At 33.6% G+C, this 25,296-nt stretch overlaps 1 protein-coding gene across 1 annotated transcript in view; it reads right to left on the bottom strand.

Annotated features, from left to right (window-relative positions):
* The window catches only part of DPYD (dihydropyrimidine dehydrogenase), an 870,422-nt gene that overhangs the window by 615,021 nt on the left and 230,105 nt on the right, over positions 1-25,296 (bottom strand). The window contains exons 6-8 of the mRNA XM_032155293.2: positions 22,395-22,591; positions 15,906-15,987; positions 1,656-1,743 (exon numbers count right to left, since the gene is read on the bottom strand). Of these exons, the coding sequence (XP_032011184.1) occupies positions 1,656-1,743; positions 15,906-15,987; positions 22,395-22,591 (367 nt within the window). The remainder of the gene's footprint in view (positions 1-1,655; positions 1,744-15,905; positions 15,988-22,394; positions 22,592-25,296) is intronic.

Here is a 25,296-nt window from a genome sequence, read left to right as displayed (position 1 = left end):
TTTGATCATGTGTTTATTGACAGTAATTGGAACTTACAGACACCTGCCCAATTTCTTTACATTAAATTCTCAATACAAATGTAATGTTGAAAAGTAAAGCTAAAGTCAAATATAGGATGCCTAAAAATAGAACCTAGGGAAAATATCAGATCTTGCCTCCTTCCTACTTTTGATATACACAATAAATATAATATCGTAATTAAGATCATATAGACAGATACTAATGACAATGGCACCCAAAATTTTCTGAAAGGAAGGAGGTTCAGTTGAGTCATTTAGGAGCTAGGAGACAGTGAAAATTTATATTGCTTTCCTAATTTTTCACCTAAATAAAGGGGCTGACAGGCATGGTCTTAGAAATGGCACATTGATAAGAAAAGTTTAGTAGACAAAGAAGCATTAATGATGATTGCACTCCAGAAAGGCAATGAAAAAGGACAGCTGCAAAATAAACATTACTCAGTGTGTGATCACTTAAAGAGATGATATTATTTAGAACTTCATATTCTGAGTGTGAACTGCCAAAGAGACAGACAAAGTAAAATACAAGATGATGAGTTTATATTAAAAATGAGTAACAATTTAACACAGTGGTCCCCAAAGTTTTTGGCACCAAGGACCAGTTTCATGGAAGAAAATTTTTCCATGGACCAGGTTGGAGAAAGAGGATGGTATCAGGATGAAACTGTCCCACCTCAGATCATCAGGCATTAGTTTTAGATTCTCATAAGGAGCATGCAACTTAGATCCTTCGGATGCCCAGTTCACAAGAGTTTGCACTCCTACGAGAATCTAATGCCATTAGATTCTAATCTAATCTAATGCTGATCTGACAGGATGCAGAGCTCAGGCAGTAATGCTCGCTTGCCCACTATTCATCTCCTGCTGTGTGGCCAGGTTCCTAACAGTACAGTACTAGTTCATGGCCCCGAGTTTGGGGACCCCGATTTAACATACCCAATTTATATGCCATAATTGCCCATAGTACAAATCATATCAGAGAATGAATATGACATTCATGAGGCAAAGACTAAGTCAAGCCAACTTACTTGTTCTCTCTGGTCTCTCAGTAAATACTAAGTGGAAGAAAAATGTTAGAAAACTCATTCTCCATAACATATTTAGGCAAAATATGAGAAAACAGTATACACTGAGTGCCTCAGGAGTAATAATACACTGTCTAAGGGACTTTCAGAACACTGATGGAACATTTAAAAAATTCAACCAAATAAGAAGAGTCTTTAGAAAATTTTGAAAAATGAAGAGCAAAGGGAATGAGCCAACTCCATCCTTTATTATCACTTTAATCAATTGTTTTTATCATAAAAAGAAAGCTACAGCCTCTAGACAGATTCTGAGTTTCTGGTGGTATGACTTGAAAATATTTTCTTCCTAGAGATTCTCACCGGTAATGATGGTGTGGTGAAAGAATGGGAAGATAAACATCTTGCTGAAATCTCTCCATAATTAAGGTGAAACAGCACTCCTACTTATAAAATAGAAATTTAGTTACTTGGCCAACCATTTCTATCTGTTATTCCCTGAACAAATATAACTTCCATCATGAAAACGTCTGAAGGCAGTCATTCTTCTGGATATTGCTAGGAAATAAAAAATACATTAGAAATAAATATATTTAAGAGTAAACTACTCACCTATTCCAATGAAAGCAGCTTTGTAGCCTTTTTCTTTCAAAGTGCCAAGAGTCATTTCATTCACTGAAAGGCTTTTACCGCAAATTATCTATAAGAAACAATATTTTGCATAAGAAAATATGGCATATGATTAATTAAAATCCTAATATTTAACATCAAAAAGAATCAAAAGTGATCCAAAAATTCTATAAGATTCCATATAAAATGTGACAACATTTTTGTCTTTCAGTATACAGGTTTACATAAACAAAATAGTATATAAATAGAACAGGAACATGTTCTATGAAGGGCTAAATGCAGAAGAAAAGCCAGTGTCATTAAAACTATCAGTAAACTTCCATAGCCTGCAAAATATGTTCAAAGCACGACGTGCGGCATTTAAATAATAAGACAATAAATAAGACATATTTCCAGCACCGACGTACAGTCAACTAGGGGCAAAAGATATACACAAATAAATATAACATAAAACAGGCTATGATCACCACATGTGTATGAGAGTTCAGAGGCTGGGGAGATTCATTTTAGCTAAACGTAGAAGGTTGAGAATACAGAGAAGTGGGATTTCAATAGGGCCTTTAAAAGGAAAAGACAGGATTTTGATAAGGGACATTGTCAAGGGAAAATGAATAAAGTCAGGAAGCAGAGGGTAGTCACCCCTAGTAAAAGTCACAATACTTGGTCAGTTCCCAGACATGAGACAATTTTCACTTCTGGAACCTGCTGACCAGGGAGGTGTCAGGGTCCCTAGGAAGAAAGACCCTGAAACATCCCTACAAGTAAACACTGTGATTCCCCTAGTCCTTTCCCAAAGTAAACTATGGTCATTTATCCAAGCAACTAAGCCCCGGAAAAAGGGGAATGATCAGACATTTCAAGGACTATTAAGCACTGGTTCTTCAGTAACACTGATACTTGGAAACACAAGAGTGGGTACTTACAGGGTGAGGTAAAAAATGGAGCCTGACTGAAGTCTAGTTCACAGTGGGCCCACTGAAACCACAACTCAGTCAGTGATCGTTCTCCTAGTCTCTAAGAGCATAACTGAAATTGTTACACTTGTCAATTGAAGTAATCCCTGCATTGGGTCTCTGGTCTGTGAAGTAAGAGCTATAAAAGCTATCATAGTTGGGAAGACCACATGAAAATATCTGAAAATCCAGCCAAGAGACTAAATCAAAGATAATATCCTATCCCGGGTGCAATGGGATGGGGAGAGATGGTAGTGGTCCCTGTCATATCCCCATTTAATCCACCAGCCTGTCCCCTGCCAACACCAGAGAATTTCTGGAGGATGACTATAAATGTCTGCAGGCTTAACTAAAGAGTAGTCCTGATTGCAGTTTCTGTTACAGATGTGGTATTATTGCTAGAGAAGTTTTATAAGGCCACACATAGACTGCATGTGGCCATTGATTTGGCAAATGCATACTCCTTCCACTCTAATTAGAGAAGGAGATCAGAAATAGTTCAGAGTCACAGAGTATAGATAAGAATATTCATTTACAGTTTTGCCTCAGGGATATGTCAACTCTTTTCAGTAATAATATATGTCATCTGAAGCGATCTGGACATCCCACAGAACGTCACAGTGATTCATTACATTGACGACATCAGGCAGATCAGACAGCATGAACAAGAGGTGGTGAGTATGCTGGAAACTGTTAAGATATCTGCACTCCAGTGGGTGGAAGATGAACTCTATGATCAGGGACTGGCCTCTTGAGTGAAGTTTAGAGATCCAGTTGTCAAGTATGTGCCAGTAAGTCCCCTTGAAAGTAAAAGACAAATAGCTGCATCTCACATTTCCTGCCATATAAAAGGAAGCACAATGCCTGGTAGGTTTTTTGTGTTCTGAAGGCAAAATGTTCCTAAAAACAGTCTCTAAGCTGAGTCATAGAAGAAGAGCAATGTATACCCATGAACTGGTAATTACAGCTACACTGAATAGTGCACCTAAGTGTAAAGCTCTCTTCTAAGTACTGCATATACTGACTCATTTAATCCCCACAGCAGCCCCATGAAGTGTTATCAGTATTTTCATTTTACAGATAATGATACTAAAGGACAAGAGAGCTCATATAACCTTTATAGCAGTCACATATATAGTTTAATTTCAGAGCCAACATGCATAATTGCTGTTCTCTTGTGCCTCTTGAAGTTAGAGGGCGGAGCTGGCACCATCCTCAAGGGCAAAGAACAGCATATTGTATGTGAAGACCTACTAAAAAGGTTGTGTTTCAGGAGTATAAAGTGCAAAGCAAGCAATGGAGCAAGAAGTTGGAGAGGACAGGATGACTGGAACTGGATCATAGAGGGCCATGTTTTGTCTTCCTAAAATAGTAATTGTTTTTATATTGGCAGATATGGTAACTGTCAGAAAGTTTATAACAAGGGACAACCAAGGTGAGATTAATAACGAATATTCAGAACTCTGGAATGTATCAAAAAACATTAAACTGGAACATTAATTAAATATGTATTCAAAGCATTTTATAGTAAGTAATAGTATTACTATCAGAATTAGTAGAATTCGATGCTATTAAAATTATCTAATAGTGAGGCTTTAGAACTTTAATTTATTCTAACTTTTAAATAATATTTTATTGAAAAAGAAAAATAATTTTGCTGTTTGTTTTACGAATCAAATACCGTTCATACCAATATATAATAAAGGTTAGACATAAAAGAAAACACCAGGTCCAAACATTCTAATAGAATATTAGCAAACTGAGTAAGTCTGCCATTTCCAAAGTTGAGCAGTGGAATGCCATGCCAATGAATTAATTGGTGGAGGTGGTTCTCAAAATACTTAAACTTAGGTTTACTTTATTCAGTGCCTCTGCAGGAAGATTCAAGAAGACCTCCCAACCTTTTTGAGGTGGGTATTTGTGGGAGAAGGCACAATAGTTTAGTTTAATAGTGGCTTTTTGTGATTTATCAAAGAGGAATAAAGACATCCTAATTCTTCCACCACAGCAGAGTGAAAATGTCTTTGATTTTGTAATATATAAGAAAGATGCTCAGACATTCTGTATTTATACAGTCTGATTCTACTCTAACACACAATAGTGTGCAAATGGGGATGGAAAACAGTTGAGTTTTCCTTTCGTGTATGGAAAGCTGCAAAGACAAGTATCTTGATCTTGATGTGAATCTACTGGGATGGAGACCAGCAAGACTTGACTTTACCATGGACAGACATTGTGGGAAAGATGGAGGATGGTCATCACTGGGCAGCAGATCCCTAGTAGAAATGAGGACAAAGGCATAATAAGAACATTCCATGCAGTGACAGGCACAAGGCTTCCTTCCTTTTCGGGAATGGGAACCTATTCAAATTTCCCTTTCCTAAAAGCCTGAGGCCCCAAATATTTGCCATGCAAGAAATAATCTATTCTTAGAAAGAATTAGAAGAAAAATTCCTTGACAACAAAGGTAAAACTTTGCTTACATTATGCCTTGGGAAATTGAAATGAAATGTGTGTTAACTAAAACTAGAATTGCAAGACAACTACAGCTATCAGAACATCACCTTGGCTGATAAGCTATGAAATCTCAATGTTATTTGTTAAATAGATATGATGCTAGAAAAATCACATTATGAGCATTGTGTTTGGTGTTTTTGTTTCTTTATTCCTTGTACTTTTACATATGTAATATTTTCCATCTTGATTTTCTTAAATATGGTTAACAGTATATATTCTACCTTCCTCTAATGACTTTAGTAGCATATTATTAGATGTTTCCTACCTAAATTTGGAATACAAATTCAATCTATTTCGAGTTCAGTGTAATAGTCACTACTTTATTCCAGCAGTTCTGAATGTCATATACCCTGAGCCAAAGTTCCATCCAATAGTCTCAGGGATTTGATGAAAACTTTCTTTATATACTATAATACGTATTCATATACATAATAACATTTATTATGCAGGATAAAGGCTTACAACTTTTTTGTGGAGTATAAATCTTCAAATAAAATAGGTGATGCCCATTATTTTCAAAAATCAAATAAAAACATATATACTCTTCACAGTTTTCTAACAGAAAATTTGGTTAAATAGAACAAATATTTCCAGAAGCTCTAAGATAGAAAATAAAATGAAGAAATTTTGAAAGTATTTAGCTATCTTTAGAAATGAAAATTATTTATTAGCTATTAGTGTACATGTTTCTTTCCTTGTGGGAGAGAAATAATATGATTTTATATTTATTTTCTAATACTATCTCATAATCACAGATATTCTTGATTCAAATAACTATAGTGAAAAACAAGATGTTATAAGAGGTTATTAAGAAAAAGATAACACCTCTATTAGATATTTCTTTTTTTTTTTTTTATACTTTAGGTTTTAGGGTACATGTGCACAATGTGCAGGTTTGTTACATATGTATCCATGTGCCATGTTGATTTCCTGCACCCATTAGCTCGTCATTTAGCATTAGGTATATCTCCTAATGCTGTCCCCGCCCCCCCACCCCCCACCCCACAACAGTACCCGGAATGTGATGTTCCCCTTCCTGTGTCCATGAGTTCTCATTGTTCAATTCCCACCTATGAGTGAGAACATGCGGTGTTGGGTTTTTGTCCTTGCGATAGTTTACTGAGAATGATGTTTTCCAGTTTCATCCATGTCCCTACAAAGGACACGAACTCATCATTTTTTATGGCTGCATAGTATCCCATGGTGTATATGTGCCACATTTTCTTAATCCAGTCTATTGTTGTTGGACATTTGGGTTGGTTCCAAGTCTTTGCTATTGTGAATAGTGCCGCAATAAACATACGTGTGCATGTGTCTTTATAGCAGCATGATTTATACTCCTTTGGGTATATACCCAGTAATGGGATGGCTGGGTCAAATGGTATTTCTAGTTCTAGATCCCTGAGGAATCGCCACACTGACTTCCACAATGGTTGAACTAGTTTACAGTCCCACCAACAGTGTAAAAGTGTTCCTATTTCTCCACATCCTCTCCAGCACCTGTTGTTTCCTGATTTTTTAATGATGGCCATTCTAACTGGTGTGAGATGGTATCTCACTGTGGTTTTGATTTGCATTTCTCTGATGGCCAGTGATGATGAGCATTTCTTCATGTGTTTTCTGGCTGCATAAATGTCTTCTTTTGAGGAGTGTCTGTTCCTGTCCTTTGCCCACTTTTTGATGGGGTTGTTTGTTTTTTTCTTGTAAATTTGTTTGAGTTCAATGTAGATTCTGGATATTAGCCCTTTGTCAGATAAGTAGGTTGCAAAAATTTTCACAGACAAACAGAGAGCCAAATCATGAGTGAACTCCCATTCACAATTGCTTCAAAGAGAATAAAATACCTAGGAATCCAACTTACAAGGGATGTGAAGGACCTCTTCAAAGAGAACCACAAACCACTGCTCAATGAAATCAAAGAGGATACAAACAAATGGAAGAACATTCCATGCTCATGGGTTGGAAGAATCAATATCGTGAAAATGGCCATACTGCCCAAAGTAATTTATAGATTCAATGCCATCCCCATCAAGCTACCAATGACTTTCTTCACAGAATTGGAAAAAACTACTTTAAAGTTCATATGGAACCAAAAAAGAGCCCGCATTGCCAAGTCAATCCTAAGCCAAAAGAACAAAGCTGGAGGCATCATGCTACCTGACTTCAAACTATACTACAAGGCTACAGTAACCAAAACAGCATGGTACTGGTACCACAACAGAGATATAGATCAATGGAACAGAACAGAGCCCTCAGAAATGATGCCGCATATCTACAATTATTTGATCTTTGACAAACCTGACAAAAACAAGAAATGGGGAAAGGATTCCCTATTTAATAAATGGTGCTGGGAAAACTGGCTAGCCATATGTAGAAAGCTGAAACTGGATCCCTTCCTTACACCTTATACAAAAATTAATTCAAGATGGATTAAAGACTTACATGTTAGACCTAAAACCATTAAAATCCTACAAGAAAACCTAGGCAATACCATTCAGGCCATAGGTGTGGGCAAGGACTTCATGTCTAAAACACCAAAAGCAATGGCAACAAAAGCCAAAATTGACAAATGGGATCTCATTAAACTAAAGAGCTTCTGCACAGCAAAAGAAACTACCATCAGAGTGAACAGGCAACCTACAGAATGGGAGAAAATTTTTGCAACCTACTCATTAGATATTTCATCTCAAACTATGAAGCAGAAGAAATGTATAGAAATTACAAATTAATCAATTAGAATTCTATCAGAATACTTTGGGAAATGACAAATATACATATTTTAAATATGCAAAAATGCAATATCTTCATTCATATTTTATGCTTTTAACTTTGAAAAATTAGGATATAAAGACCATGAAACAAAAATATGTATTTCTATTTAAATTCTGAGTTGCATTACAAAAAAAGTATTTAAGTGATTTGTAACATTGACACAAATATCACAGGAGATTCTACTGAAGTGCATCTTAGCTTAAAAATAATTTGTAGGGGTTTATATTCGAATTTTTTTTATAAAATTAAGAAGTTTTCTAAAAATAAACATCAGCTAAGAAGCCATTTCTCCTAAAGGGAATACACAATTTTATTACACTATAAATGATCCTTTGGTGTAAAATCAATTGAGAGTATGCTTGACAAATTTAAAAAATGCAAATATGGCTAATAAAGTGAAAAAATTATGAATTCTATCACAAGAATACAGAAGCAAATGAAAATACTGTCCTACATAACTGTTGTCTACATGGGGAAAAAAACCTACTTTCTGAAGAAAAATAAAAATAATAAAATAATGAAAACACATGAACACCAACAAAGATTTTTCTGAAACTAATAACTTGAAATGTTTTCATTATTCAATCTATAAAATGAAAATGAAGTAAGTTTACAACTCAAGATTTTAAAGCAAATAACAAATAAGTTCCACTCTGATCTTGCTTATTTCTTGCCTTCTGCTAGCTTTGTGGATATTTTGCTCTTGCTTGTCTAGTTCTTTTAGTTGTTATGGTAGGGTGTCAATTTGAGACCTTTCTAGCTTTCCGAAGTGGCATTTAGCGCTGTAAATTTCCCTCTTAACACTGCTTTAGCAGCATCCCAGAGATTCTGGTACATTGTCTCTTTGTTCTCACTGGTTTCAAAGAACTTCGTGAGTTCTGCCTTAATTTCATTGTTTACCCAGGAGTCATACAGGAGCAAGTTGTTCAATTTCCAATTGCATGGTTCTGAGTGAGTTTCTTAATTTTGAGTTCCAATTTGATTGTGCTGTGGCCTAACAGACTGTTAGTTATTATTTCAGTTATTTTGCATTTGCTGAGGAGTGTTTTACTTCCAATTATGTGATCGATTTGAGAGTAAGTGCCATGTAACTCGGAGAGCAGAACTGAAGGAGATAGAGACACAAAAAACCCTTCAAAAAAATGAATGAATCCGGGAGCTGGTTATTTGAAGAAAAAAAAAATATATATATATATATATACACACACACACCAATAGGTAGACTAATGAAGAAAAGAGAGAAGAATCAAATAGACATAACAAAAAATGATAATGGGGATATCACCACTGAACCCACAGAAATAGAAACAAGCATCAGAGAATATTATCAACATTTCTATGCAAATAAACTAGAAAGTCTAGAAGAAATGGATAAATTCCTGGACACATACACCCTCCCAAGGCTGAACAAGGAAGAAGTTGAATCCCTGAATAGACCAATAACAAGTTCTGAAATTGAAGCAGTAATAAATAGCCTACCAACCAAAAAAAGCTCAGGGCCAGATGGATTTACAGCTGAATTCTACCAGAATTACAAATAGAAGCTGGTACCATTTCTTCTGAAACTATTTCAAACAATTGAAAACAAGGGACTTCTCCCTAACTCATTTTATCAGGCCAGCATCTTCCTGATACCAAAACCTGGCAGACGTACAACAAAAAGAGAAAACTTCAGGCCAATATCCCTAATGAACATCGATGCAAAAATTCTCAATAAAATACTGGCAAATGAAATTCAGCAGCATATAAAAAGCTTATCAATCACAATCAAGTTGGCTTCATCCCTAGGTGCAAGGCTGGTTCAACATATGCAAATCAATAAATGTAACTCATCACATAAAGAGAAATAAAGAAAAAAACACATGATTATTTCAATAGATGCAGAAAAGTCTTTTGATTAAATCAATATCCTTTCCTGTTAAAAAATTCTCAATAAACTAGGTATTGATGAACATACCTCAAAATAATAAAAGCCATTTACAATAAACCCACAGCCAATATCATACCAAATTGGCAAAAGCTGGAAGCATTCCCCTTGAAAACTGGCACAAGACAAGGATATCCTCTCTCACCACTCCATTTCAACACAGTATTGGAAGTTCTGGCCAGGGCAATCAGGCAAAAGACAGAAATAAAGAGTATTCAAATAGGAAGAGAGGAAGTCAAAATGCCTGTTTGCAGATAACATGATCCCATATCTAGAAAGCCCCATTGATCAGCCCAATAGCTTAAGTTGTAAGCAACTTCGGCAAAGTCTCAGGACACAAACTCAGTGTGCAAAAACTGTTAGCATTCCTATACACCAACAATAAGCAGAGAACCAAATCATGAATGAACTCCCATTCACAACTGCTACAAAGAGAATAAAGTACCTAGGAATACAGCTATCAAGGAAAGTGAAAAACCTCTTCAAGAAGAACTACAAACCACTGCTCAAAGAAATCAGAGAGGGCACAAACAAATGCAAAAATATTCCATGCTCATGAATAAGAATAATTAATATGACAATAGTCATCCTGCCCAAAGCAATTTATAGATTCAATGCTATTCCCATTAAACTACCATTGACATTCTTCGCAGAGTTAGAAAAAACTACTTTAAAATTCATATGGAACCAAAAAAGAGCCCACATAGCCAAGACAATCCTAAGCAAAGAGAACAAAGCTGGAGGCATCATGCTACCCGACTTCAAACTATACTATAAGGCTGCAGTAACCAAAACAGCATGGTACTGGAAAAAAAATTAACACATAGACCAATGGAACAGAATAGAAATCTGAGAAATAAGACCACACAATACAACCATCTGGTCTTTGACAAAACTGACAAAAACAAGCAATGGGGAAAGGATTCCCTATTTAATAAACGGTGCTGGGAAAACTGGCTAGCCATATGCAGAAAATTGAAACTGGACCCCTTCCTTACACCCTATACAAAAATTAACTCAAGATGGATTAAAGACTTACATATAAAACCCAAAAGTATAAAACTTTAGAAGAAAATCTAGGCAATACCATTCAGGATATAGGCACGGGCAAAAATTTCATCATGAAAACATCAAAAGCACATGCACAAAAGCAAACATTGACAGATGAGATTTAATTAAACTAAAGAGCTTCTGCACAGTAAAAGAAACTATCATCAGAGTGAACAGGCAACCTACAGAATGGGAGAAAATTTTTGCAATCTATCCATCTGACAAAGGTTTAATATCCAGAATTTACAAGGAACTCAAACAAATTTACAAGAAAAAAAAAAACAACCCCATTAAAAAGTGGACAAAGGAGGCCAGGCATGGTGGCTCATGTCTGTAATCTCAGCACTTTGGGGGGCTAAGGCAAGCGGATCACTTGAGATCAGGAGTTCAAAACCAGCCTGGCCAACATGGTAAAATCCCATCTGTAATACAAATAAAAAAACTAGCCATGTGTGGTGGCGGCCACCTGTAATCCCAGCTACTTGGGAGACTTGGGCAGGAGAACAGCTTGAACCCAGGAGGTAGAGGTTGAAGTGAGCCAAGATAGTGCTATTGTACTCTAGCCTGGGTAACAGAGCTAGACTCCAGCCTCCACCTCAAACAAACAAACAAAAACTTAGGTAAGGAACATGAACAGACATTTCTCAAAATAAGACATTTATGTGGCCAAGAAACTTATGAAAAAAAGCTCAAAATCATTCAATTGTTGGAGAAATGCAAATCAAACCCACAATGAGATACCATTTCACACCAGTCAGAATGGTGATTATTAAAAAGTCAAGAAACAACAGATGCTGGAGAGGCTGTGGGGAAATAGAAATGCTTTTACACTGTTAGTGGAATGTAAATTAGTTCAACCATCGGGAAGACAGTGTGGCGATTCCTCAAAGACACAGAATCAGAAATACTATTTGACCCAGCAATCCCATTTTCGGGTATATGCCCAAAGGAATATAAATCATTCTGTTATAAAGATATATGTATATGTATGTTCACTGCAGCACTATTCACAATAGCAAAGACATGGAATCAACCAAAATGCCCATCAATAATACAGTGGATAAAGAAAATGTGGTACATATACACCATGGAATACTATGCAACCATTAAAAAATTAGATTATGTCCTTCGCAGGGACATGGACGGAGCTGGAAGCCATTATCCTCAGAAAACTAACACAGAAACAGAAAACCAAACACTGCATGATCTCACTTACAAGTGGAAGCTGAACAATGAGAATATATGGACACAGGGAGGGGAACAACACACACTGGGGCCAGTCGAGTGGGGCAGGGACAGGGAGATAATCAGGATAATTAGCTAATGTATGTGAGGCTTAATACCTAGGTGATGGGTTGATAGGTGTGGCAAACCACCATGTCACACGTTTACCTATGTAACAAACCTACATGTCCTGCACATGCATCCTGGAACGTAAAATAAAATAAAATAAAAATAAATTTAAAAAAGAGACTAACAAGAATAGCAGGGAAAAGCATTAATAAAGATATAGTCAGCAATTAATGAATAAAAAAACAAAACTTTGGTAACTGTTTATTTTAAAGAAAATATTAACTAGCTAGGAAAACACAAAGAAAATTTAGAGATGCAAGAGCAAATATAATCACAGGCAAAGATGAAATATTTTTACTGTATACTAAAATAATAGACTTAAATTTTTGCTAATAAATTCAAAAACCCTCAATGAAGCAGAAATTTTTCTAGAAATATATTGGCAAAATTGACATGAGAATAAAATCAGTGGAAAAAACTTACAGAAGATATGAAGAAAAATGGTCATAGTTCTATTTCATAAGAGGGCTTGGAGAAGATGACAACTTCCAAATTTAGTAAAAAAGATGTCTCAATATTCTTACCAATGAGAAAATAATAAAATGCTTAGAAGTTTAATCTTATAAGGCTAATATAACTCTATTATCAAAAATTCACAAAACAACAAATAAAAATAAAACAAAACAAAACAAAAAGTCTTTGTACATTTAAAACTTGTAATGGTAACAATATTATTTGACTGTTCCCTGCTATATTTCTGGTTTTAATATCCATTACATAAATAAATGAATGCAAAAGAAAAATTTTAAAAATACTAACCAACTGATTCTGAATTACATGTACAGAAATACACATGATACCAACATTGATAAATTTTAGAAATTCAATGATTAGTATAATTCAACATATAAACTCAACGTAAGTATTTACAAAGGGGAATTGAAAAATTTAACACACTTTTTATTAACTTTTTAAATTAATAAAATGTATTAATGTAAGACTAGAAAAATATTTATTCAATATGTTTAAAAATCCCATTTCAGAGACAAGAAAAAGAATTCCATGTATTATACCTTCTTTTTTTAACATACTAGATATTGAAATTGTGGAAGAAAAATATAAATAATGTACAAATAACAAACAAAATTATCTTTATTTTCTTGTAACATGATATTTGACTTGAAAAATTAATCTTAGAACGAACAAGGACTGATTGGCTAATAAGTATAAGATAAATTGAAATTAAAATATTCAATAGGAAATGCAGCTAAAAAAAGATAGTTGAGAGTGAAGATAAAGAAAGTGAACTGGGTTCTGGATATAATCAGGTTATGTTATTTGGATGATAATTAATATGCTACTAAGTACACAGGACTGGAGTTCAAAAGAAGGATGGTTCTACATGGTTCTAGTCCTGGCATACTACTTGGCAAAAATAAGTTCTGAACAATTATTTGTTGAGTAAATGAAACAAACCTATTTGGGAAGTAAAAGAAAAAGTAGAAGAATAAACAAGATAATGCTAGGTCATGAAAGTCAAAATACATACATACATATATAAGAGAACTTTTACATCATATGCTACACGGAAGTCAAACAGTATGAACCCACAAAAATAGTTCATTTCATTGCCAGGAAATTATTTTTGACTTTAAAATATATATTAGTTGAGAGGGACAAACAGAAGGCAAATTATAAAAAGAACCTCTGTAATGACTTTTCAAAAGGAGGTAATAAGCACAGACCACTTTGTCAAAATGTACCCACCTATGGCTAAAGTTCGTAAATCATAAAAGCTGCAAGAGTATCTCATCAAAGGATATAAATCCTCAGAGTGAAAAATAATCTCACTGATATCTTTCCTCAGAATTGTATATACAGTTTATTGTTTACAAAGCAAATTTGAAAACATCATTTCCTTCACATCTTAAAACAGCTTGAGAGATGGACAAGACAGTACTGTTAGCTTTCTCTTTAATTTAGGTTCCATTTTTTTCCTCAATAATGTAACAGATTCACAGTTTAAAATTCAAATGTACAAAATGTTGAAAAAATTGTCCCACACCTTCTCAAAGGCAATCTGTTCTATCAGATTCTTATATCTTTCTGAGATATTCTTTGCATACATAAACAAATATTTTTATATTTTCTTCAAATATTAGTAGCATACTTTTTATGTGAGCAGATTTTGCCCAATGTTCTAGATATTAATAGACTTTGCCAAAGATATCTGACAAAAAATAAAAAGTGGCATGACTATAGCTAAGAAATATTTCTTGGCACTCAGTATATTGCCTACTACGGCACCTTGATGAGTTTTCAAATAAGAGTAATGGGTATGCTCTAATTTATGTAATATATCTGGTCCTGTGAAAACTGAATGCAATTTTGCAATTTTGTATAAGATAAATGGAGAAATAAAGCCTAATTTCTTTTTTTATTAATACATAATAATTTTACATATTTATGGGGTATGTGTGATATTTTGATACATGCATAGAATGTGTAATGATCAAATCAGGATAATTAGGATATTCATCACCTCAAATATTTCCCATGTCTTTGTGTTGGGAACATTCATCTTCAATTCAGAATACCAAATCTAATAGTTGGAAATTTCAATAATCATTTCCATATTTAATGAGATTTAGAGAAGAACTTGTATTCAAAATGAAAGACATTTTAAAACTTTTCAAAATATACTTCTGTAAAATAATCACCTCTAAATTATCTATTTTGAACACTGTAATTTTGAACATTAAGTTTTTATAAAGTTGCCCAAATCTATACTATGTGTTTTTATTCCCAGACATCTTGTTTAGTCATTATGTGTGAATGTTTCATCACCCAACCACTGTCAATTAAAATGTAATTATAAATATAAACCACAAAATATTGTTTTGAGTGTTTTTTATTGATTCATTTTAAGTTTTATTGGTAAATGCAAAAGGTATGAGTAGTTTGTTAATGACTTTTCAAAGTATCTTCTGCATATACTTACAGCATGTATTATGTAAATCATAGTACATTACTAATCTATTGTGTTATATCTATTATTAAAAATTAACATTTTCGAAACAAAATAGCAATATGTTCAAGTGAAGAGCTACAGTATAATGCTAACAGAAAAGAAGAGGAATATTTAAAGCTATATGCTGAAAATAACGATGTGTCAAATTTTCAACCATTTCATAAAGAATAACACAATATTTATTTAACAAAATAATAAAAAATACGAAGCTGTTCCTTTCTATCCCACTGATTTACTGCTTGTGTTGAGAAAGGATTATCACATTCACACTACTGACATGATGAATATAAGAAATAAAATAAATCTCCGTAAGAAATTATGTTCCAAATTGTGAAATACTAATGTTTCAGAGTGCACACAACTTGCATGAAAAAACGTGATTAAAGAAACCAAATCCTTCTATTAGCTGCACTGAACCCCTAAAGCAATTTAGGAATTTGTTTCTTACAGACAATTAATCACATGCAGGCATGCCAGATGAGAACTATTGATTGCCCTTTTCCAGGCTAGTGGCATTCAGACAGTAGACAGACAAATGCCCTAAGCAAGGGGAAGCATCTTTCTGCTTCTGCCTGCTGTAGCTTTTAATTGTTCTTTCCTAAAATGCATGACATTTGCTGTTAATCTTTAGTGTAGAGCTTACTCCTTTATTTTTGAGCAGTACACAGAGAGGTGTTTTTTTCATTTACCTTTACACCAAGGTCCTTCATTAGCTCAATCTCAAAATTCACTACATCATATGGCAGCCGGAACTGAGGAATTTCAGAAGTACTGAAAAAAAAGGAAAAAGAAAAACAGGCATCAGTAGAAAAATGACCAATCTTTGACCAATCTTAAAAAAATGCAACATGTCTTCATGGATTAGTAGTAAACAAATATCTCTTCTAAGGATATTTATATATCACATAAGATATGCATGAGGACATCTACATTCTTATTGATATAAACATGTTATGTGAAGATACAGTAGAAACTGATATAAAAATAACTAAATTACAGCAATAGAAAATGATAAATATAAAACTGTCCAAAAGCAATTTCAATACTTTTAAGTTTAATAAAGTATTTGGAAAAAAAAAAGTATTTGGTTGATTTATTTCATAATAATTCTATAAATTCCTAAGATAAAAAATCTTAAAATCTATTAATAAAGCTAGATGGAGATATAGATTTTAATATATGTCTACACATATATATACTAACATTCATATACATATTCTATAAATGTATGTCCAGCTTGTTGATATGCAAATGTGTAACTGTATTACCATACTGTTTAGAATATTACAAAATCAGTTCCATGTGATCTATAGAACATTTTTAGAATAAATTAGTCTTCTCTGAAAGCAATGAGTATCCCAAAAGTTCAGTCATTAAAAAACAATCCTATTGTATATTAATGCCTATTGCCTGCATTTAAAAAAAATAATGAGGCCTATAGAACTATTATTTTAGTAGTATAATAGAGTATTAAAAGCAAGCTAAAAACACTTTCCAATGTTTTGTTAACAAGTAAAAAGCTATGTATGTCCATGAATACACAGCAGTCCACTCATTCATTCATTTGCTGAATCATTCATTCACCTACTAATTAAAAGTGAATAGTGCCAGGCACAGTGTTTACAAAGTGCCAGGTAAGTGTAAGCTGCAATGATTTGATGGTGAATTTTACCAAATTCCCACTGTTAATAAGTTCTCTTTCTGATCAGGGAAGGTACACAAAAGATAATTACATTTAGAATGTGGGATGCACAATGAGAGAAGTATATCCATTATATCTTTAATGTGTATATATATAATAGCAATTTTATTTTATATATTATACAGATTAATTTGTAAAATAAATAATTGTTGAAGATGAATCTGCTGGATCATCAATTGAAAAATCTTCCAAAGTGCAGCCTTTTCATTCTTTGATGACTTAAGAACTTGATTATGCAATTAATTTTTATATATCAATCAGCAAGACATCATGCTCAATGCTACAGAAAATGCAAGGTATCCGCGGTGGCTCACGCCTGTAATTCCAGCACTTTGGGAGGCCGAGGTCGGCGGATCATGAGGTCAGGAGATCAGGACCATCCTGGCTAACACGGTGAAACCCCGTCTCTATTAAAAATACAAAAAAATTAGCCGGGCGTAGTGGCGGGCGCCTGTAGTCCCAGCTACTTGAGAGGCAAGAGAATAGCGTGAACCTAGGAGGCGGAGCTTGCAGTGAGCTGAGATCGCGCCACTGCACTCCAGCCTGGGCGACAGAGCCAGACTCCGTCTCAAAAAAAAAGAAAAGAAAATGCAAGGTATCAAACACCATAAAATCAAAGCTGCACACTAAAGGAGCCTCCCTCTAGTTAGAAATACAAGATTATGTTTAAGAATGAATTCGGGCATAGGGCAGAGATAAAAATCTCTTAAGCCAACTTGTGAACTCCAGCCACACATTACCTCAAGGTAACAAGAATGTGCCAGAATGCTCTGGGCACCAAGAATGTTTTCCCTTCAAAGTCTAAGTAGAAAGATTCTTAACAACTATGGACTGTATGTGGACACAAACAGACACACAGACTTGATAGACATGGGGCTGCATGACAGAGAGATTAAATATGGACTAAAATTGAGCACTGATGCAGATCCTCAAAAGGTTGAACAGGAAAACAAAAGCAATGGACTATGAACAAAGAATTCCAGCCAAATAAACCAACTACAAGATGAGAATCTTAAATACATCCAGACACATTGTGAAGCCGAGACCATTCCAATGAGTCAGGCCTACTCTTGGATTTTTATGGGATATAAGTAGAAGATGGAATAAAAGGAAAAAAAATAGTGTGAGTGCAAGTCAGTGGTTCTGACTTAAGAAAAAAACTCTGAAAGAGCATGTTATAAAAAGCGGGGACGACTTTTCTGTTGGTCCGAAAAAAATAAAGGAAGGAACACCTAACCTAGCAGGAAGAAACCTGAGAAAGGAGGAAGGGGCAGCCACCACCCTTGGCAGTAAAACTTTGAATGCAGATGTAGGCACCAGAGAGAATGGAAGCCAGGCTGCTGGGGTTCAGCAACTCTGCTTAAAACCTCATGCTGCTCTGAAACCATTGTCACCAACACTTAGCACAGTGTTACATGAATAAGTGTGACAGAATCCATTTCCCAGCATCTCCTGAAGTAAATCAGAGAAACGTGAAATACTGACAAATGTTAGGTTTGGTTACAGTCAAGTAGGTAGGGGGTAGGTGGAAATTACTGATTGTGAAAAGTGTGACGTTTTTATATTCACTAATGGATGAAGTCAGCAAATAGATGAAACACATACACACATACATAAGCAGAACAACATGACAAATGGAAAATACTAAATGTGAACAACTGTTTCAAAGGAGGGAAGGCTTACTGTGGGATGAGATAAGTGGGTAGGGGAAATGTCTTAGGACTTTAAAATACCATCAGTGTATGATGGCTTCCACATTTTTCTTCTTAAATTCCAGACTTTTATGTTCACTTGGGTGTCTAACGGGTATCTCATATTTATCATGCCTAACAGTAAGCTTTGGTTCTTGCATCCCAACACCGGTCCTCAGACAACCCCATTTTATGAGTTGCTCAGGACCTAAACATCATCACACACTGTTCCCTTTCCAGCCCCACACCAAGCCCAGATGCAGGCAGTAAAGTAAAAGAGTGTGTTCTTTTTAGACAATTTAAAAACCATTATAAAACTTACTAAAATGAGCCTGTTTTGTCTTATTTTCATGAGCTAGTAATTCTAAATAATATCACTAAAATCCTAAACAATGTCCTCTGCCAAAATAAAAAAAATTCTCTGGTGTATTAAAAATACAAAAATTAACCAGGAGTGGTGGTGCATGCCTGTAGTCCCAGCTACTTGGGAGGCGGAGGCAGGAGAATCACTTGAATCCGGGAGGTGGAGGTTGCAGTGAGCTGAGATCTCACCACTGCACTCCAGCCTGGGTGACAGAGCCAGACTCTTTCAAAAAAATAAATAAATAAATAAGTAAATAAGAAAAAAAAAGGAAACTGAGAGGTAAAGGATATCAGAGGACATTTTTTTAGAGTGTTCATAAAGTGGAATTGCCAGGACATTAAAGAGTAGCCCAGATAATCCCCATTTTGGTGATGCCATCCTCTGAGATGGCAAACTCAGGAAGAGAAGCAACATTGATCATTGATATGAAGTTATACAGAGATGTCTAGGATCTGAATGTATAAATCTGTTGCTCAGAATGGAGAAAGAGGTCAGGGCAGACATGGATTTTTAAGAAATTTGCATGTAGGTGGTAATTGAAACCATGAGAGTAAATGAGATTACTCTGAAGACTGCATGGTGAGAAAGGAGATAAAAGGACAGAAAGAATTTAATAGTAATGATTATTTTCCAAGTTTGTTGTGCTTAGGAAATCAAACTTTTCTTCTATCTGTGCTCCTGTAACAATCTAAGGTTTTGAAAAAAAAATTTCTTGTAATCATAAGTCCTTTAGTATAGTCAGTGGAATGTCAGACAACATGAAAAAAATATTTCTTCTATTTTCATGTTTCTTTTGTGTGATGAAATATAACAACTTTCCATTCTTTTTAAAGCACAATTCTCATACTCTGACAGAGGTATGCTTCAGTTTATTACTACAGAGATAATAGACTTAAATTTGTAATACATCACACATTCTCAAAATACTTCCTATTGCTATAACTAGTTCACCTAGACCCCACTTCTCTTTATTGTCAATCAACAAGAAAAACAATAGGCCTAATGAAAACAATATAAAATTTGAAAGAGGTAAAGCAAAGGGCAGCATTGGCCTCACTATCCTAACAATAACATCATAATCCTTATATATTAATTTATAAGAGAAAAATCAGAAAGTATATATGTGCATACATTCTTGAAAATCTATTAACACTATTTTGTTTATCTTTGTTATAATATCAAGCCCTTTTAACCCTGTTAAACTCGTGTCCTAAAAAAAGAAGCCACTGTTACAGGAAAGCAAAACTACTGATTATTTTATAAATTTGTTGCAACATTAAAAATAATTGATGTGTTCAATGCAATAGAGATTAAATCCTAGATATTTTTCACTGACTCCAGTGATTTCTTAAAAAGTGGTTGTGATAATAATTCACCAGAGATAAAAGAATCTGTTTGGATGCAAAGGAGAAGGAAAGATAAAACTTGACATTACCTCATTAAGCAATTGATTTCAAATACAAAGCTAATTTAATCTTTTTTAGCCACTTTCAAGATACAAGAGAATGAGAGGCAGCCATAAGTAGGAAATAAAGTAACAGGAAAGTTTTGTGGTTATAATTCCGGCTAAATTCCAGCATCGGTTTTTATAATCCTGTAACAGTGACACAGAATGCCTCTACCATGGGACGGTACAAATGAGACTGATTAAATATTTCATATTGTCTCCACATACTGAAAAGATTCAAAGGCAAAAGAAGGAATTTAACAACTTCAAAAGAAAAACCACCGTGTTTGGTCTGGATCCAGAGAACTCTGTCTCACTAAAAAATGTTCAGCAAATAAATTTTAAAAACCAAGTTTAGTACTAATTTATATGAATTACAAATGTCTAGCCTGCATTTGAGTTAAAAAAGAGATAGGCTAACAACAGTAATCTATCAACATTGGCAATACGGAATAAGTTATAAACAGGGTTGGTTCCATTTTAGGCTTTTTGTGAAAATGCAATCAAGTGGGAAACAGGTTTTTCCTAGTTTACCACGGTACACAATTAAGTTCATATTTTAAAAATTGACTCAGATATTCACTGATGTGTATAAGTGAAAACAACACACAATGCTTATACATATATTGTTAATAGATTATGTTTTTTCTAATTAATAAAGCTGTGGTAAATGCCATTAAAATGATATTCTAAATCTCTCCAGCAAAACAATATATAGGACATTTTACTTTCCAGAAAAATAAATTCATTTACATGTAATCTCTTGAAATTCATAGTAGTGGAGTGTCAGTACAGAAGAATAATTATTTCTTAATAATCAGGTTATTTATGTTTCATATCCACACTAAAGGGTCTTCCTAAAATGTGGTATTTTTGCTTGATGATTCAGTCAAATAAGATTATATTAATGATAGCTTACACATCAGTATTTATGTTAATAAATATATCAACATATTTATATCAATTATACAAATGATAATTGATAATTTTATGTTATCTTGGGCTTAGCATATTGTTGAGTAACATTGCAATTTATACATTTATTAACATATATTCACAGGTGCCGAGAAACATAAGAAACTTCACAAATTTTAGTAACAACTTTGATTAAATTTATCCTCTGTGATTATTGGGTATGATTAATTTATTTGTTACACATAGGGCAGTAGCCACAACAAATTTAAATGTTAAGCATAGAAACAGATATTCCAAATGGATACATTTTGTAAACCATGATTTTTTTGATAATATACATAGAGAAAATAAAAATCAATTGAGTAATATTATTCAGTTACCATCCAAATTCTTTATTTTGTATAAAATGTTTTAAGCAATATCTATTACCTAATCATAATAAATTTTATTTCTTTATGATAATGAAATATGTGTCCAGTATAGAGTTCTGTTTATTTTCAATATATATTCCCATTTCCATGTATAAATTTTCATGGGAATAATATGATCATGTGATTTTAAAAATGTATATTTAAATACATTTCTAGTACATGCTGACAAAATTTTAATCAAAAGTAAGACTTAAGAAATTTTAAACTGAAAATATGTAAGACAACATATCTGTGTAGACAACACAATGAATAGTCCAATATTCCACAGATCTAGGTTTTCCCCCATCACTAATATCCATGATTTTCAGTTATATCTCCATTAAAAGAAATATTCACAGGGCTAAAACCATTTTTCACATGATTGGTTCTTATAATCAAAAAATAATTTGCAGTGATTTCTCTTAAATTCACAGAACTAGAGAGAAAATTTCTTAAATAAATATTGCTTCAAGCCAACTGCAAATTTTAAAGTGAATAATGTAATCAAAATTTGAACATTTGGAAAAAGAACATTTAAAATACCATCTGTGAGCCTGAAGTTTCTATATGATTATGAACCAACAATATTCATAATTGTTTTGCTCCATCATTTCTGACACTATAAACATGAAATAAATGTAGGCATTACCTTAAACCACCAACATATTCTTGTTTTTCAAATATAGTGATGTCAGAGTACCCCAATCGAGCCAAAAAGGAAGCACAACTTATACTTGCAGGCCCAGCACCAAAAAGAGCAATCTTTGCAGAATAGGCTTCAGACATTTTTTCAGGGGTAGGCAGGGAAGGATTTCTGATCTGTGGGATACTCATTGCTTTGAATACCTACGGAGAAATCAATTGCCATGGTTAAAATTTTGAAACTAGCTTACATCCTCAAACATATTTTTGATGTTTCAAACGAATTCTTGTTTTAAATATCAATGAGCAGTATATTTTCAGTATTAATATGGTATACTTACAACTTTTATTGTGTCAAGTACATGAGGAATTATGGCTAACTTTCAATCTTTCCTTTCTAGAGTCATGCCTCCTCTGGGAAACACTCCTGGGGCACATTCCCTACTCCCACCTAGAGGGTAACTTAAGTGCCTCTCCTCTAAGCTCCTACAGCATAATCTGTATGTCTCCAACATAATCACTTACCAACCTATCTGTGGCATGTGTTATGATGTCATTCAGCAGAACATTAGTTCCCCGAATCAGAAAACATGTCACATGTAACTACATTACCCTTGCATTATAGGAGTTAGCATTGCGATGGCACACGGTAGACATTTAATAAATAATTTGTTGAATTCTGCTTTTGATTATGATACATTAACTTTAGGAGAATAATGATTTAAAAAAATAGTTGAAACATTCAAGAACTACTGACGCAGGCATCTTGGAAGGGCTAACATCTCAGAGAGAAAGTAAGAACAAAGTTAAGTGACCAGAAGTCACTTTTCCCCTGAGGGATTTGCGACTTCTTACCAAAGGGAGGAAGGCGAAGAATCTTGAAGAGAACCACAGCTCAGAAAAGAGATGTTGGCAGTCTTTTGAAACCAGAGAGACACAGAGTTTTGGAAATGTAGGAGGCCATTAACCTGGAGCAAAATAAAGTGCAGAAAAGTGAGATAAATTCTTAAAGTGCATATGACAAAAACCTAAGGATCTAAACAGAAAACCCTATGGTCCAGGAAAAACAAAAACTGGAGTGACTAAATAAGAAAGAGCCCTAGTAAACACCTCAGTGTACAGCTGAAGCTTCTGGAGGGCTACACTCTATAAGTAGGGCAGATGAGGGGTAAATAGTCAACCCAGCCTTGAGTCAACTCAGCCCTGGATTTAAATGACAGTGATCAGTCCTCACTCTTATCTATCTACCAAACGATAGAATGCACTTTCTGTGAATAATAAGTCAACCACAGTTTCTACAAAGTTTTTATAAAATGCCTGGGTTTTTATTTTAAAAAGTCCAAGCCTGCAAGAAAAATAAACCTAAAAAAATTGAAAGAGATACATACATAATCTAGTTAAAGTGTGGTTTTCAAAAATAAATTTTAGAATAACTATGATTAATATGTGCAAAAGTATGTAAGAAGAATGTACACTTCATTAAAAACTGGAATTTGTTAAAAATAAAAAAATTAAATTTACTAAGTACATTTAATAAAATATATTTAGCAAAAAAACATAACTAGCTAATGTGGAAGGAGGGAGTGGGATTTTAAAAATATATTATTAAAATGTATTAATTAAAATTATTATAAATAGGTGGTAGAGGGTAGGAAACAAAAAAACAAATGGTAAGACAGTAAATATAAACAAACATGATAAATTATATTAAATGTAAATGGACTAAAATTCCAATTAAAAGACAAAAGTTATGGAAGATAAATGCCTTAAATATAAGAGCACAGATAGGTAAGTGTAAAGTTAAAGACTAGAAAAAGTTATACAATGCAAACACTAATCAAAAGAAAGCTGATACATATATATATTATATATATATATAATATATATACACCAATATTAGAAATATTAGACTTTAAGGCAAGATGCATTACTAAACTTAAAGAACATTTCGTAGCAAGGAAATGGTCAATTTTTCAACAAGATTTTAAAGTACAATTTTAAATATATAAAGCAAAATTGATAGAACTAAAAGTAGAAGAAATAAATCACAATAATCTCGTTATTCTACTCTTATGAAAACTTGACTACCAATAGAAGTGGCCAGTGAATAAATCCATATTATAGGTAAGTTATTTATGCTATCCAATGGATTGGCTCACACAGTTATTTGCATTTAATAGGTCAAAGCAGTAACTTTCTATCCTGGAAACCCAGACAGAGATCAATAGATATAAATGTAAGTTTTCTTAAGAATGAGGAATAAAGGTGACAGGACTTTACATTTTCTTAACCTCATCCCACATATACCACAAACTACTGTAAATAAAGTCCAAACACATAAGGAACATCCAAACAATCTTATTTTAAAAAATTGAAGATGGTATTATCAACAAATATTATAGGGTCAATTTCTCAGCATGAGATGAAAGGCCCTCATAAATGGTCTCATAATATTTTGTCATTTTCATTCTAATACTTTGTCACTTTTACAGGTTTACTTATCTGTTTCCTCTCTTAGACCATAAAATATTTAAGGGAAGGCAACATCTTTGAATTCATCTTTTAATATTCAGTGTTTTTAGATATAAGGGGGAATATATGTTAACTAATGAGTTTAAATTGGTAATACAACAATTTCTTATTCCCAGCTACAATTTGTATAATTTACAAATCATTAATATGTGTTCCTGCTCTTCCCTGTGCTATCCAAACAGTACAGATTTTCTTACATATTATTTTTGAATCAACACATACTGTTATCTTTTATTCCTTTCTAAGCAATGTGAACAGAGAACTAAATTCTACTTCTAAATTAATAAATAATTTTATATGATAATTAATTAAAATGTAGTTAAAATATATTTTATATTTCCCCAAAGAAAGGTTTCAGATACGTTTCATAAATATAT

The sequence above is a fragment of the Hylobates moloch genome, unplaced genomic scaffold (assembly GCF_009828535.3).
Source record: "Hylobates moloch isolate HMO894 unplaced genomic scaffold, HMol_V3 SCAFFOLD_5, whole genome shotgun sequence".
Taxonomy (NCBI): Eukaryota; Metazoa; Chordata; class Mammalia; order Primates; family Hylobatidae; genus Hylobates; species Hylobates moloch.
Note: the sequence above shows the minus strand (reverse complement) of the source record. Positions and strands in the feature narration are given on the sequence as shown.